Source organism: Hakea prostrata, chromosome 7 (assembly GCF_041222555.1).
Source record: "Hakea prostrata isolate BN-2017 chromosome 7, UWA_Hpros_2, whole genome shotgun sequence".
Lineage (NCBI taxonomy): Eukaryota > Viridiplantae > Streptophyta > Magnoliopsida > Proteales > Proteaceae > Hakea > Hakea prostrata.
Window position 1 is genome coordinate 72,744,442 of NC_142606.1, and position 15,067 is coordinate 72,759,508.

At 38.9% G+C, this 15,067-nt stretch overlaps 1 protein-coding gene across 1 annotated transcript in view; it reads left to right on the forward strand.

Moving 5' to 3' along the window:
- Positions 1-9,999, forward strand: part of LOC149012021 (1-phosphatidylinositol-3-phosphate 5-kinase FAB1B-like) — a 44,893-nt gene extending 34,894 nt beyond the window's left edge. Inside the window, 3 exon segments of the mRNA XM_089162053.1 lie at positions 7,658-7,924; positions 9,269-9,513; positions 9,515-9,999. Coding sequence (XP_089018179.1) covers positions 7,658-7,924; positions 9,269-9,513; positions 9,515-9,587 — 585 coding nt within the window. The 3' untranslated portion in view covers positions 9,588-9,999.
- Positions 10,000-15,067: the final 5,068 nt, after the last annotated feature.

Here is a 15,067-nt window from a genome sequence, read left to right on the forward strand (position 1 = left end):
CTTCTCATCTCCCTCATTCCTAAGTGTAAATCTCTCGAACTTACCCACCTTGCTGTTGTAGATGATCTCATGATTTTCTCCAAGGCTGACCACACTTCTATCTCCTCTATCCTTTCCACTCTCTCCTCCTTTGAATCCCTGTCTGGCCTTCGAGTTAATCTTGAGAAAACTACCATTTTCCTTTCGGGTATCTTTGACTCTACTCGCTCCTCTCTCTTGCAACTTTTGGGTTTAAGCTCGATTCCTTTCCTATTACATACCTTGGCCTCCCCCTTATCCCTGGTAGACTCACCCGCCACCACTTTTACCCAATGCTTGATCCCATTGGGAAAAAGTGTTGAAATTTAAAGAAATAATTGCTCAGAAGGTTATTTTCATTCATAGGCCCCAATGGGGGTATTTATAGTTACAATCTGAGTAAATCCTACTCTGAGTAGGATAAGGAAATAAAAAGCAAATAGAATAGAAGCATAACTAAAAGAAGAGTCTACTTCAATTAGGAAACCTTAATCATACTTCCAACACTCCCCCTCAAGTTGAGGCATGGATATCACACATGCCTAACTTTACCAAAAGAGTATAAAACATCTGTCCAGGTAAACATCTGCAGTTTGATCTTCAAACTTCATTAATAGCGTATAGATCACGTCTGCCTTATAGACTTCCATTTGCTTTGTCCTCATCTTTACTGCAACTTTATGTCTCCAAGGAAGAACGCCCAAGAAAAAAAGGTAAAATCTTCAAATGTTGAGAAGGGAAGTTTCAAATGTTAGATCTTTAAAGGGAAAGTTTGCCAAGGAACAATCTCCAAAGTAAGGGGAGAATTTTTCAAGATAAGTGACAATCTCCAAAGGTAATAGAGATCAAGTTCTGCAAAGGTCAAACGCCAAATCTTTTGCAAGGTTAGATCTCCGAAGGGAAGATGTCAAGGTAAGGGGCAAATCTCCAGGTTTAACAGAGATCAAGTTCTGCACAGTCAAAAAAGTTAGCTCTATAGCAATGTTAGATTTCCAAAGTGGAAGATTGCGAAGGTAAGGGACAAACTTTCAAAGGTAACAAAGATCAAAGTCTACATAAGGAAGTCTACATGAAAGGCATTTAAACAATGACCTAAAAAATATAGACAATACTCTTGAACATCTTCAATCTCCCCCTCATGTGTAGCTTTACATCTGGGAAAAACAATAACAAAGGAAATCCCAAATGATATGGTCCATGGTCCACCAAGTTAAGATAAGATAATGGCTTGAATGTAATTAGAAGAATTCTCTGAAGACAAAATTCAAGCCAATGGGGAAACTTGGAAAGGAAGAAATTGTAATGGTAAGATGAAAGTATCATGAAAATAAATCTAGAGAAAATTACAAAATTTGAAAGGTCCAACTAACACTTTTTTTCTTACGAATATTTTAATTTACGAAAGAGACCCCCTGGTTATATGAGAAACATAGACAGACCCCTAAATATATGGAAATTCACAATTAGACCCCTAGAAATATAGGAATTATAATAGACCCATGGATATATGAGTATTTACAATTAGCCCCTTAAAATATGTGAAATCGCAAATAGACCCTTGAATGTATAGGAATTCACAATGAACCCCCTGGAAATATGTGAATTCACAAACCAGCCCCCTAAAAATTTAAAGAAAAAATCTCATGATGGCAGAAGGAAGAGAATTGTAATGATGGTCTTTTAAAATTTGATAGAAGATATCAACGATAGGAAAAAAGGAAATTTCAGGTCTGGTTTCAGAGGTTGACAAAGAAAGAAGAAGAAGTGATGGTGATACTTACAGGGGCTGTATCGAAGTTATGGAATTTTTCTTTTTCCTTTTTCATTCCTTTTGTTTAGCAGGGATGATGGCTTTTCCGATTCTGCAGGTATGATGGTTGAAAGATGGATTGTTGATGGCGGAAAGGTGGAGGCAAAGGCCATCAAGTATCCAAGAAATTCGGAAAAAAAGAACAAACCACAAAATAGAGTTGAAAATTTGAGAAATCTGAAATTTCAGAGTAATACAAAGCGATCATAGATCAAGAACCGATCACAAAACAGATCGCAAAGCAGACGAGATGTAGTCTCAAATCAGATCTGAAAAACCACAGTGAGCCAAATCCAAAAACCTATTTAATTGCAATCTTGGATGTTGTATCTGGACCGTAAAAACATGCTCTGGTGCTAATTGCTTTATAGAGCTTGCTATAGATATGGTGTCATGGCCAGAAGCTACCACCAATAAAGGGCCATTCTTCTCAAAGGACTCACGAGCAATTGTTGCAATATGTTTAGCATCAGCCTCTAGAACAACAGACAAGCCTGAAACCCCACCATTTTCCACACCAATGGGAGCCAATTTCCTTGTCCCAACAGTTAGAAATCGTGAATCACCACAAATCCGCTTGATGACATAGTATAATTTTTTGTGGAGAGAAACTGGAAGCCAAAGAAGCCACTCATTGACTCCTCTTGGTCTTGTGACTCGATAGAACGATTGCCTCTCCGCAAGTCCTAGAGCGCGAACGAATCCAAAACTCTGATTTTCCGGACCGGCGAAACCATTCCCGATTATCACCGCCCGCCTAATAACACTGGAAATCCCTCCTTCAAATATCTCCGGCATGCCTACAGAACTGCTAGGCGGTTCAGGAAGTCTGATTTCCCTCATCGGATGCTAAAATTCTAAAACAAGCCTTTTCAATTGAGTTTGAATATCCTTTTTGTCTTGAAATTTTAGTATCCGACGACGAAGTTTGAGCTGCTCTCTTGTATTCACCTATATTCGAACTTCAGAACTACTTTTGCAGGTTTGAACAAGAAAAGAAGTTGTTCTTAGTTGGATCAACAGAGAAAACTTCTGTTGCGAATTGTGCTGGTTGCAGGCTTCTTCCTCTTTTTTTTTTTTCTCTTTTTTTGGGCTAATAGAACCGTAGGTTAGAAAGTGAAAAATCAAGACATGCTTCTACCAGGATTGAGGTGGTCTAGCATGTGGATTTTGCTTCTGGAAGGCAGCTTGATCCTACGATTCCTAAAAAAAAGCAAAAATGGTTGGCTGCTCTTGCTCTTGCAAGAATAGGAAAGAAAAAAAAACTTGCTGCTCTTGCGATTCCAAAAGACCTGCTGCTGGAAGGCAATGGGAATGAAAAAAAAAAAAAAGGCCAATTGCTGGAAGCGATGGATGCTGAGTTGAAGAGCAGCGATATCGGTAGCGGCAGCGGCAGCGGCATTGAGTGAAATCAAGAGATCAGTAGCGACAGCGGCGGCGAGGATATCGGCAGCGGCAGCGGCGAGGGAAATTAAGAGAAAGAAAGTTTCTCTAGTTCCCTCTCCTTCCCTAATCAAATATTAGGCTTTGATACCATGTTGAAATTTAAAGAAATAATTGCTCAGAAGGTTATTTTCATTCATAGGCCCCAATGGGGTATTTATAGTTACAATCTGAGTAAATCCTACTCTGAGTAGGATAAGGAAATACAAAGCCAATAGAATAGAAGCATAACTAAAAGAGGAGTCTACTTCAATTAGGAAACCTTAATCATACTTCCAACAAAAAGCTTTAACTCTGGAAAGGAAAACTTCTCTCCTTTGCTGGTAGAGTGGTGTTCATCTATTATGATCTCCAATCACCAAACCTTTATTGGTGTGGTATCTTCTCCCTCTCCACATCTACCATCCATGCCATGGAATCCCTTTTCTGTGCATTCCTCTAGAAAGGCCACGAATCCCGATTCCTTCACCCTATCAGTTGGGCTACCACCTGCCGCCCTAAAACTGAAGGTGGCCTTGGAATCCGCCACATACTTGATGTTAATTTGGCTTACCTCCTCAAACTCATCTGGAAAATTGCCTTTGAACACTATTCCATCTGGGTCTCCTAGGTTCACTCCTATCTTCTTAAATTGGATTGCATCTAGACTGTCTTGATTCACTCCAACTCTTCCTGGATCTGGAGGAAGCTCCTAATCCTTTGACCTCGCTCCCTTTCTGCTATCTCTGTTCAAATCTCCTCAAGGTCCTCCACATCCTTCTGGCTTGATCCCTGGCATCCGATGAGCATATTGTTCACTCTTCTTGTCCCTCGTGCTGTCTATGATACTCGCATTCCAAAAGCTATCTCCCTCTCATCCTTTATCTCTAATGGCTCTTGGTCCACTCTCCCCACCCTAGTGTCACACAAGTATGAAACTCCCTTCCCCCCCCTCTCGCCCTTAGCTTCTGACCTCACCATTTGGCTCCTCTCCCACACCAAATCCTTCACTACCGCTTTGCCTGGAACCTCCTTAGGTCCCCCTCTCCCTTGTCCCTTGGACCCCTCTTGTCTGGTTTAAATGCCAAATCCCTTGCCATTTCCTCACCCTTTGGAGAGCTCTCAACCTCGCCCTCCCCACCCAATCCTTCCTCATTAGCCACCATATCCTAGTCAACCCCAATTGTATTCTTTGTTGGAATGATTTAGACGACCCAGATCACCTTTTTTTTTCTCTTGTCCCTTCTCATGTTCCATTTGGACCTTAGTTCTTGCTTCTATTTGGTCTAGATCGAGACGTTCTTTTGGGTTTGCCCGAGATTAGAATTGGATTTTGAGAAGCTTTCCTGGTGCTATGATTTATGACCAAGTTGGTAAGCTTGTCTTTGCTGCCACCGTCCACCATTTGTGGTGGGAACGCAAAATGAGGAGATGGACTTCCAAATCTAGATCCCGAGATGTGATTTGGAATGCCATCTATTTTGATGTTTCTTCTAGACTTCTGTCTTTCCCCCATCCCTCAGTTATTGACTCTCCAAGGAATAGGTGGATTGTTAGTTCTTGGAGTCTCGCCTCCTCTTTCCAGTCTTCCTCTTGACTGGCTGCTGCCCCCCTTCCCTCTGTATCTCTTTGTATTTCTCTTTGGTTTTGCCTTTAATTTAATTATTTATTCACCCAAAAAAAGAAAAAACACCTTCCAATCTCCTTGGCTGCTTCCTTCTTCATAAACCTTCTTCCTATCTCAGACTTCATGGAGAAGATAAGCCTAGTAATTGTAGTAGAATTTTTTGTCTCCCATTCAAGATATGCCGGGTCAGTGTAACGGGAGCTTTGGTAATACCTATAATATAGCATAAATTCCCCCTACTCTGAAAGCGTCATGGATTCTTCCCAATCTAAGTTGGTAAAATCCAACTTCATCAGAGATATCTGAGCATTATAGTTGTCAAGGAACACTTGAGCAGCTGAACGGGATGTTAAGGGCACGTTTGATAACGTTCTTAAAAAACGTTTTTGGCGTTCTTCTGTTCTTTGGGAACGGAAGAACGGGTTAGAGGCGTTTGATAAAACGGTTTGTTCTTCTGTTCTTTAAGAATGGACCGGTCAGAAAAGTGTTCTAAAGAACGCTTTTTACAAAACATCAAAAAGATGTTTTTACAAAAGAACAGAAACGGAAGTGATAAAATTGGTTCAAATTGAAGCCTTGGAACAAGTTTATCAAACACCAACTTATTTTTCAACAAAAAAAAAAAAAAAAAAAAATATTCTATTAGTGTTCTAAAAATATTTTCAGAATGATTTATCAAACCTCCATTTTCAAGCAAAGAACGGTCTTTTAGCACAGAAACATTAAAAAAGGGTTTTGCATAAGAACTGGTTTCTCAGAACGGAAACGTTACCAAACGCATACTAAGTATCTTTTAGTCGCTACTTCCAGACATTTTAAAGAAGGGTGGATGGTCTCAACCCAAGTAGAGGACAACAACCAAACTTAAATGGGGAGAAGAGTCTCAATGTAAAAAACAAACCAACAAGGATAGGACAGCAACCCAAGTCAAGTCAGGATCCATGTAGCTGACCCCATTTAGTTGGGACAAGACTTGTTGTCATTGTTGTTGTTGTGGTCTCAACCAGAATACTGTTGAGGATTGTAGCAAATGAAAGACAAAGGAACAAGAACCAAGGGAAGAATTTTCAAACAAGCTTTACGAAACACAACTGCATTCCTCAAATACCATAGAACCCTAAACAACATAAATCATCAACAAAGAGATTGAGAAGCACGATTGAAGAAAATTTTCATAAAATAAGGTTCTGGCATTAATCTAAAGCATGAACAGGAGGTGGACCTCCAACTCTTGAAGTAACACAGGAACACTATGGGGAAAAGACCGCATCTTGGGGTGATTCAAATGAGCCAAATAATGGCTATATAGCTGATCAAACACTGAAGAAGCAACAGAAAGAGTACCCAGGATGGTGGCGGCAGGGAAATCTTGATGTCTGCTTTGGAAGCTCGATTTCTTGAAACGAGCTGGTTGTTTGATGTCCCCATCATCAGCATTCATGCTACACCAAGTGATTCTTCAGAGAACTTTAAGAATCCCTTTGTTGGAAATCATTTGTAACCTAAGGTTCTAAAGAGAGGGAAAGAAGAGAACGATTAGAGAAACCAGCAAGATCTGGTTTGATACCATGTTGAAAGTTACTAATGTAGAGAACAGCAAAATCAATAAAGAAGAAGTGTTGAGGAAGAAGTAGATAGTGAAAAAGAGAAAAGATAAATGAAATGATAGAATGTTGCATGTAGAGAGATTCTCCAGTGCCTATATTCCTTCATAAGTGATAATAGAAGAAATCACATACATCTCCCTAGGGAGGTAAAGGTAAAAATAAGCACTAAATAATTAGGCTGCTAGTCAATGGACTGGTTCCAAAAGTATCCATACGGCTGTACTGCATGAACTCTCAGTCACTCCCCTATTGTATTACACCATAACACTGCTATCATACTTCAAATGGCTAAAATTTTCAATGCTCTCTGGAACAAGAAAGTTTTTCTTCTTTCGAGTAGCTGAAGATCTCAACAAACTTCCATTGCCCTCTCTTTCAAGAACTTTCAGATCTACCCTGCTTATTTCCTGTTGCAACTTATTTGTCAAGGCCTAGCTGTTGAGGTGCTTTGTTTGTGCCTACACCTGGTGTTGCCTTGATTGTGTAGGTGATGCCTAGTTGCCTTGTTGCTGAGCTTCACTAACCCCCCAACAACAACAAAAAAAGGGATCCTGTGACAAGTATGGTTGCAATAGGCACCATTACACTGAATAGTTGTCTCTTCCAAATTCACCATTGGAGTCAGGTGGGTTTTTCTTTTTTCCTGTTCCATTCCTGCTTAACTTACATAAAGTCGTGTTTAAAATTGAATTTCAACTACTGATTGCTCCACATGCTCCATTCTCTTTACTGGATGCTTTTAGTGGCTTCAGGTATTGTCATATGGGTTCTTCTTATTAAATGTCAACGTCGCCATGGAGCTAATGTATAGAGTTTATTGGTGTATAAGTGTGTATTACTTAGGAAAAGGCTTATTTAATTGGGTGAACTGTTCTCTCTTCTCAAGCTTTTTAAATTGCAACCATGTTTTCACCTCCTGAACAATGTATCAATTGCAAGTTTATAACCATATACTGGGATTGGATGTTTATTTGTAGAGGAACCTTCTAGGTGGTGCTCTATCACATTGATCTGAGGGGGCGTGCAACTTAGGTTGAAACTTAATTGATTCTTTTTCCTAGTTTCACATTCTTATTTAGCCTTTTTCAGAGGCTTTTGTTTTGTTTTGTTTTTTTGTTGTCTTTTTGTTGTTTTTTTTCCCTTTCTCTAAATAACTTTTTGTATTATGTGAAGGTTTCGTCAAAGCACATAAAGGGTGGGAAGGAATCCAGGATGGATGTCCTAGTTATGGAGAATCTTCTGTTTGGCCGGAATTTTACAAGACTCTATGATCTCAAAGGATCATCTCGGTCACGGTATAATCCAGATTCTAGTGGGAGCAATAAAGTTTTGCTGGATCAGAACCTGATTGAAGCTATGCCAACCTCTCCAATTTTTGTGGAAAACAAGGCTAAGCGGTTGCTTGAGAGAGCTGTCTGGAATGACACTTCTTTTCTAGCGGTAAGCCTAAGTAACTGATGAACTGTTTTTTTTGTAGAAAAGTAACTGATGAACTTAGATGACGAGAAGTTTAAGACTTCAAGGGCTAACATAACCAATTCAAATCAGATCTTTGTCTAAATAGTTAATTCTGGGATCAAGGATTGAGGGATTGGATGTGTGCTTCTACCACATATGCTTCATCTCAAGAAATCCAAACTGATAATATCCTATCTTTAGGAGACAACACCATAGTCTCACAACATTAGAAAACTGTTTAGATGAGCAGGAAAGTTGTTGCTAATGACATTTAAACAGGGTTGGTTTCTACGGTTATCACTTCTGTTCTATCAAATGCCATTCAGCCTACTTTAATCATATGCTGCACTTGTCAGGGTGCAAGGATGAGCTCTAAGGCACTTCTTTCCAGCAACCTTAGGAAGATTGACTTGCATTTTTATCTCCTAGGCACTGGTTGGAGACTCCCTGGAATGAAATAATTTCTTTGGGATTTCCATAGTGTTTTGAGAATGGCTTCATTATTTGAGATGGCATCATCATGGAAAATTGGATTAAGTCAAATGAGTTCTAAACTTTAGATAGCATAATACTGTTTACCAGTTACTCTCAGTTTCATGAGATTCGGATGTTCATTTCTTGCACCGAAATGCTACAGAAAACGAGTGAAATCTGTTGGTTCCATTTGATTTTCAAATTTAATATTTATGTTTCAGAAAAACTAAATGATTTTATTTTGCCTTGGTCTTGCATTGAGTGATAATTGTACATTAGGGTGTTGCTAGCACAAGCCCGGCCAGCCTTGATGCAACAGCCTGCCATATGCTGCCACATGGCAATCTCTTTTTTTGGGGGTGGGGGTATAGATAGGTTATGTTGTTTCCCATCATCTCTATAATTTCAGCCCAAGTCCTTCACATGGCAAATGAGGTCAAATGATCAATCATAGGAGCTTGACAGACTTCCGCTGTTGCTACAATGAAAAAAAGTCAAATGCCCATATAATGTGGGTATCATGGTTGAGTTGGAGAACCACGTTTTAATCATGCCTAACCCAGCGGGCCCTACCTATGAGACAGGTGGAATTCATGGCATTGATTTCTTGTGGCTCAGACCCAATTGATTTTTCCCAGTTGGTGCATTTGTTTAGTTTGCTTTTTACATTTCAATTATGTGAAATAGTTTTAGAGATCATGTTGATGTGCATCTGTAAAATTCTTATAATCTTGACTGGCATGCTTGTGTTTTAGGAAAAATGACTGAAAAAAATACACTCTACCTGTCTAAGCAGAAATAATTGCTTCCTTGTATTTTCTGATAAAAGGATTCTCATTGAAATTGTGGCAGTCAATTGATGTAATGGATTACTCGCTACTGGTTGGGGTGGATGAGGAGAAGCATGAGCTTGTCCTGGGGATCATTGATTTTGTGAGGCAGTACACATGGGACAAGCATCTTGAGACATGGGTGAAGGCTTCAGGCATTCTTGGCGGGCCAAAGAACGCATCTCCAACCGTAATCTCACCCAAGCAGTACAAGAAAAGGTTCAGGAAAGCGATGTCTACTTATTTCCTTATGGTACCAGATCAGTGGTCCAACCATTGACTGCCGTGGATCCCATACTGACCTCTGTGAAGATCCTCCAGGTTTGACCTTCCTTCACTGATACCATGAAACAGTCTTCTTGTATATGCTAGAGATCTGAGGATGACTACCTCTCCTCCCCTCTTTTTTGTTGATCATGCCCTTACTTTCTGGCTCTTGCAGCCTTTTGTTTCTTTCCTCGATTGTAATCATCCCCTCTTCCCTTCGAATGCCAGATAGTGTCTTTATTCTTAAAAAGAAAATCAGCTACTTGTTAGAGCGTAATTGATGTGTGAATTACATGTACATTGTATTTATAATGGCAGCATGTGTACAGTGTAACCCATCTGAGATATTTGAATTTTTATTCGTCGAAGTACATTGAAGGTGATTTTCATGGCCCAGAAGTCCCAGTCATTAGGCACTAATCATGTTTCAGAATTTGGATCAGAAATGGAGACCACAGAGTTTGATCATTAATGTTATTTATTTTAGAATAGGGCAAGAATGCTCCTTTATCTTCAATTCTGATTTATTCCCTGTCTTGTAGTCAGTAGAATAATACAAAAACAAGAAAACTAAACCCTTGTAGTGTGAATCTGGAGTCTTTTAGAGTAAAATGTTCCAAATGTAGAAATCCTTTTGACTTCCTATTTGGGATACTTGGATTTGATTGATTCTTAGCTGATCTGACCAAGTCTCATCCTATTCAAATTGAATCAGAAGCATTGGAGGTTGATTTTGGGCCTAGTTTTAGATTTTTAAATCTTGTCACTTATTTTGAGTTTTCTTGAGTCTCTTTCAGGTAGTCTTGCCAAATGGAAGATAAAGGTTGGTAGGAACTGAAATTTTGACCCCAAGGTACCTACTCATATGCTAACTTGCAATGTAAAAGGAGTTGGTCACATGCCAAAAATCATCTGATATAACCAGTTCAATACAGGGGGTGCTCAGGATTATTCATTGGGTGAATAGATAAACATTAGGGGGTTATATGATTGGGTTTGGGTCTGAAAATTAGGTCCATGACCCATCCAAAATAAGTTATCAGAATTGCCCTTCCATGCATAAGAATAAGGTGTGCTTGTCTTTATGATTTCGTCTTAAAATGGCCATCTAGGCAACTTTTGAGCTCAATTCAGTAGTTCCAGTTAGTTTCTCCTTCAATTTGTTTATAAGAGGAAGATAATAAAGTAATGGAGAAAAGTCAACGTTAAACAGATGAAGTATGAAATGTGGTGCGGCTATCCTGTGTTCAATTTTACTATGTTGTTTTCCCCTCACGGCATGGATTGGTTACAGCCATGGGGCTCTTATACAGAGTTTTGAAAATACTGTCACCCTCATGATATAATAAACTATATCTTTGCTGATGCCCCTGCATGCATTTTACTGAGCGACATTACATGTAAATATAAATCCAACAATATCATTACCAATTTGAGACTTTTCGTGAGTAATTACATGGCATTTATTTAATAGTACTTGTCTTATGAATTTAGTGATATTCCTACACTATGGAGCACTTGTTAATGAAACTTATTACCTGTACATTTTATTTAGCTTATGTGTTATGATGATATTGTATCTTAGCTTTGCATCTCCTTTTTCAGCTTCTAAGCTTGTAGATTACCACTAAAAAGGGGGGGGGGTGTTTTTTAATTGGTGAATACTGCTACTAGGGCCAATCCCTTCTCACTTTTAATCTATTTTAGGTGTGCTTAATCTTCCATTTACTTTTTATATATATTTTGCTTGTTTAGATTAGATTATATTTTTCAATGGTTAGTCCAATTATGCATGTTTTGTTCTTAGGTATTCTTGGGACATCATTGTCAGTAAAGCAACATAGAAAAAGCACAGAAATAGAGAAGGCACACGCAAAAGATAAAGTTTATCTGTTTCATCTGAAGTTTACATCCATGACCAAACTACCTGATGGTTTTACCACAAAGACGATGAAGAACTCGATACAGACATAGGTGAACTTTTTTTAAACAGCTCTCAAACACATGAGACATCTAGTTATAAAAAAAATAAAGGACGAAAAGAAAAACCTTAAAACCAAGCAAATTATTGAAATGTCGCTGACGAAAATGACACTAACCATCTCTGAACAATTGAGGACCTCTTCTGCCACAGTTTATCTATATGATTCTTTTTAACAGCCCATCTCAATGATCTGAATATTATTCAAAATGATGTTCATCTTGTTTTGCAATCCAAACATACTTAGACCCTGAAATGAATTGCAGATTATTCTGACTTAGCCAAACTAGTCTTCACCGACAGCAATCATGTCTGAGAGATGTTATTATGAATAATTTTTTCATGCTAGTTTGAATTTGTTTTATCTTGTGGATGCCTAGGATGCCTAGGATTTTGTTTTCTCCCTTCACCTTTCTAGTGCCTATTCAGTCTGTATTGAACCTTTTCTGTATTTATTTATTTTGTGTAGAATCCATCTTTATTTAACTGTTAGCATGTTTATCAACAAATGGGTTTGTGATGTGATCTTTTGTCTTTCCTCTTTATATTGTTTTGCAGATCCAATTACTTGTGCCAGATGAACTTATTTGTTTTGTCATTTTTTGGGGGTTCTTTATATTGTTATGTTGATCCAAAGTGCTCTTGATTGTAATTACCTATGCCAAATGAATTATGGTATCCTGGTGATACAACCACTGGGAGCTTGCTAGAGGGCTGTGTTTCACTAGATGTGGTTTTGAATTGGAAGTCCTCTTTAAGTCTTGACCTTAGGCGTCCCACGTTTATCTAGCATTGACTTTATTTGCCTTAGATGTATGTGATTTTACTTCATAAAACTCCTTAACATCACAGATGTGTACATAACAACCGTTTCCCTAGTAATATTCAACACTAACTTGGATTCTGTATTTGCCACGGTCTTTCCTTTTCTCTAATGACCATTCACTCCGTTCCTGGACTGTTCCTGCCTCCTACTCTTGATTCAGTATTATTTTCTCAGGTTGATTGATTTTGGCAAATCACCCTCTGGTGGTGGGATTCTAAATGGCCAAAGACATGAATATACAGAAAATTTGTGTTGAATGTGACTCAGCAATAGTGGTAGATCTCATTGAAAAGAGGGAACCATCTTGGTTTATACTACAGAGGTGGCAGGTTTGCAGGACTATCACCAAGGGATAGAATGGAAGATATAATCTCATTGATTCCGTAAAAGCAAACCCAGTATCTGATTTTCTAGCTACTCAGCTGCTAAGGAACAATCTTCATCAAATGAGTTTTCTTGGCCAGGAACTATTCTAATGACTTGGAAATGGACGCAGTATCAGGCTGTCCAAGATAAAGGTCTGGGTGAATTCTCGTGAAAACTGAAAGGGGCCATTGTTGTGTATCTCTTTGTTTCCCATGTGTTCTGTAACGTTCTAACTTTTTATTTCTTTGATATAATCTACCTCCTAGCGGCTAACAGAATAGGAAAGGATACGAACAGGAACTCATTTTTCCCAATTTTGGAAAGGAAAAGAATAGGAACATCATTTTTTTTTAAATAGGGATGCAATTTTGGCATTAATGGCCTGAGTTGGTCTTGGCATCATGCCCTGGATACGAACAAGGATTAGGTTGGAAAAGAGGAGATTAGGGACTAAAGACATAGGCCTCGAACCAAAGATCAGGGTTGGATCAGGTTTGAGTGTTTATCCAGCCATATCAGATCCCATTTATGACCCTAATATTGTCCCTAATTTCAGCCTTAATCCTAACTCTAATTGTGAATGGCTTTATTGTTTGCCAATCAAGATCAAAGCCCTGATTCTTGGTAGCATAAACAAGACCATTGCCAATTAGAGTTTAACTCAGCTTTGCTTAGTGCAATCAAAGTCAATCAAGGTGGAAAAGGGTCCATCAAGATTTTTGGGTCAATGTTAATATCAAGATTTCAAACAGTCTAACCAAACTTATGTTACGTATGTTGGGTCTGATTCTGCAATCATGCAGGGGTTGGCAGGGGGCCTGCAGTTTCCTGTGGGGAATGGAGCTCGTGGAGTTTTTTGTGTACCTGATTTACATTAAAATCGTTCATCCAATGGCCAAGATTATGATGGTATTGATCATACCTCGGTTTAGGATTTTTTGGTATAATGTAATTCTCCTCCTCTGTACTTGGTTTTTCAATTCGTTGAAAATTAGTGGATTATTTGGTGGCCGTAGGTTTCTTCCCCTTGAGGGTTTCCTACATAAAATTTTTGTGTACTGCATTTTTTTTTAGTTTCGATCCTAACAACCTATCATAATTTAACACATGACGAGGAGTAACCAAATTTTGGGTATTTGGACAGAAGTTTTTTTTTTTTTTTTTAATTGAAATTTCCAATTATCATAAATCTTTTTTCTTTCAAATTTTCATCTTGAATTTACCAGATGTGAAATATTAGCTGTTGGCAAAATGCCAAAATGCGTGCAAAATTGCAACAAAGTGAAAAAACAGGCTCATCTTTGGCATGCGAAATGGACGTTAATCCAAACTATTCGAAGGAGAAAAGACAATGTAAGAGTTAGAACCCGATGGTATTATAGACAGGAACCCCATAACGAGAGAATAGAGAGAACAGAGAGAATGAGTGTGCGAGAGGAGGTTTCTGGAGACCTAGGGTTGGGGGTGCATGCATATCTCCGCCATGATTTCTCTTCCTTTCCCTACCTCCTCTCATGCGTCTGGTGTTGTATCTTTCCCTTCTCTCTTCTCTATCTGCTACTCAAGCGGGTGCCTTGTGGGATGTGTTCATGATGGAACTTGCAAGTGGGTCACATCTTTTTGAAGAAGTGGATCGTGAATCAGCTACTTCTGGTAGGGTGGTTATCTTTTCAATCGTTTCTAGGGTTGTCCTCCCTGAATCTCCACCTACATGTCGTCGTTGATCATGTTCTTGTTATTGTCGAAGCTAGTATCTGGCGCTTACATGTCGATTATGGGTCTTCTCTTCATTCATCTCTGGTGATCGATTGATTGATGACCTAGCTCTCTTCGCTTATCAATCTTCAGCATGGATTGAGTCTCGAGCTTACAGAGATAGATGGAACGTTACAAGCTGCCTCACCTCTATTTCTCATGAGCTACTGCAATTAAATCTCTACTGTACCTCTGATGTGTTTCTATCGTTTACTTGGTAACACTGCCTCTCTTGTGTGTTGTTGCTCGTCATGGATTCTTGAGGTAAGGGCGGGGCATGTGACAGTTGTGGTGAGATGGTTTATAGACGATGGACAGACTCTTCTTCCTCTCACTATACATTCTCTGTTGTTACAGGTTTTGCTTACACATCTTGGAGCGGATTCTAGGTCAAGAGTTAATCTGTATTACAGCAAACTTCGTTAGCCTTGTTCTCTGCTCTGGTGATTGTGTTCTCTTCATACCCATGTACTCTTCCTCTTGTAAGTGTGTTAGTTGCAGTACCAAAACTATTTAACCGTACCGAACCGCACCGTTTAAAACTGCACTGTTCAAAATTCGTTGCGGTATATACTAAAACCGAATTTCTTCGTTCCGGTTTCAGGTACTCATACCGTCGGTATGTA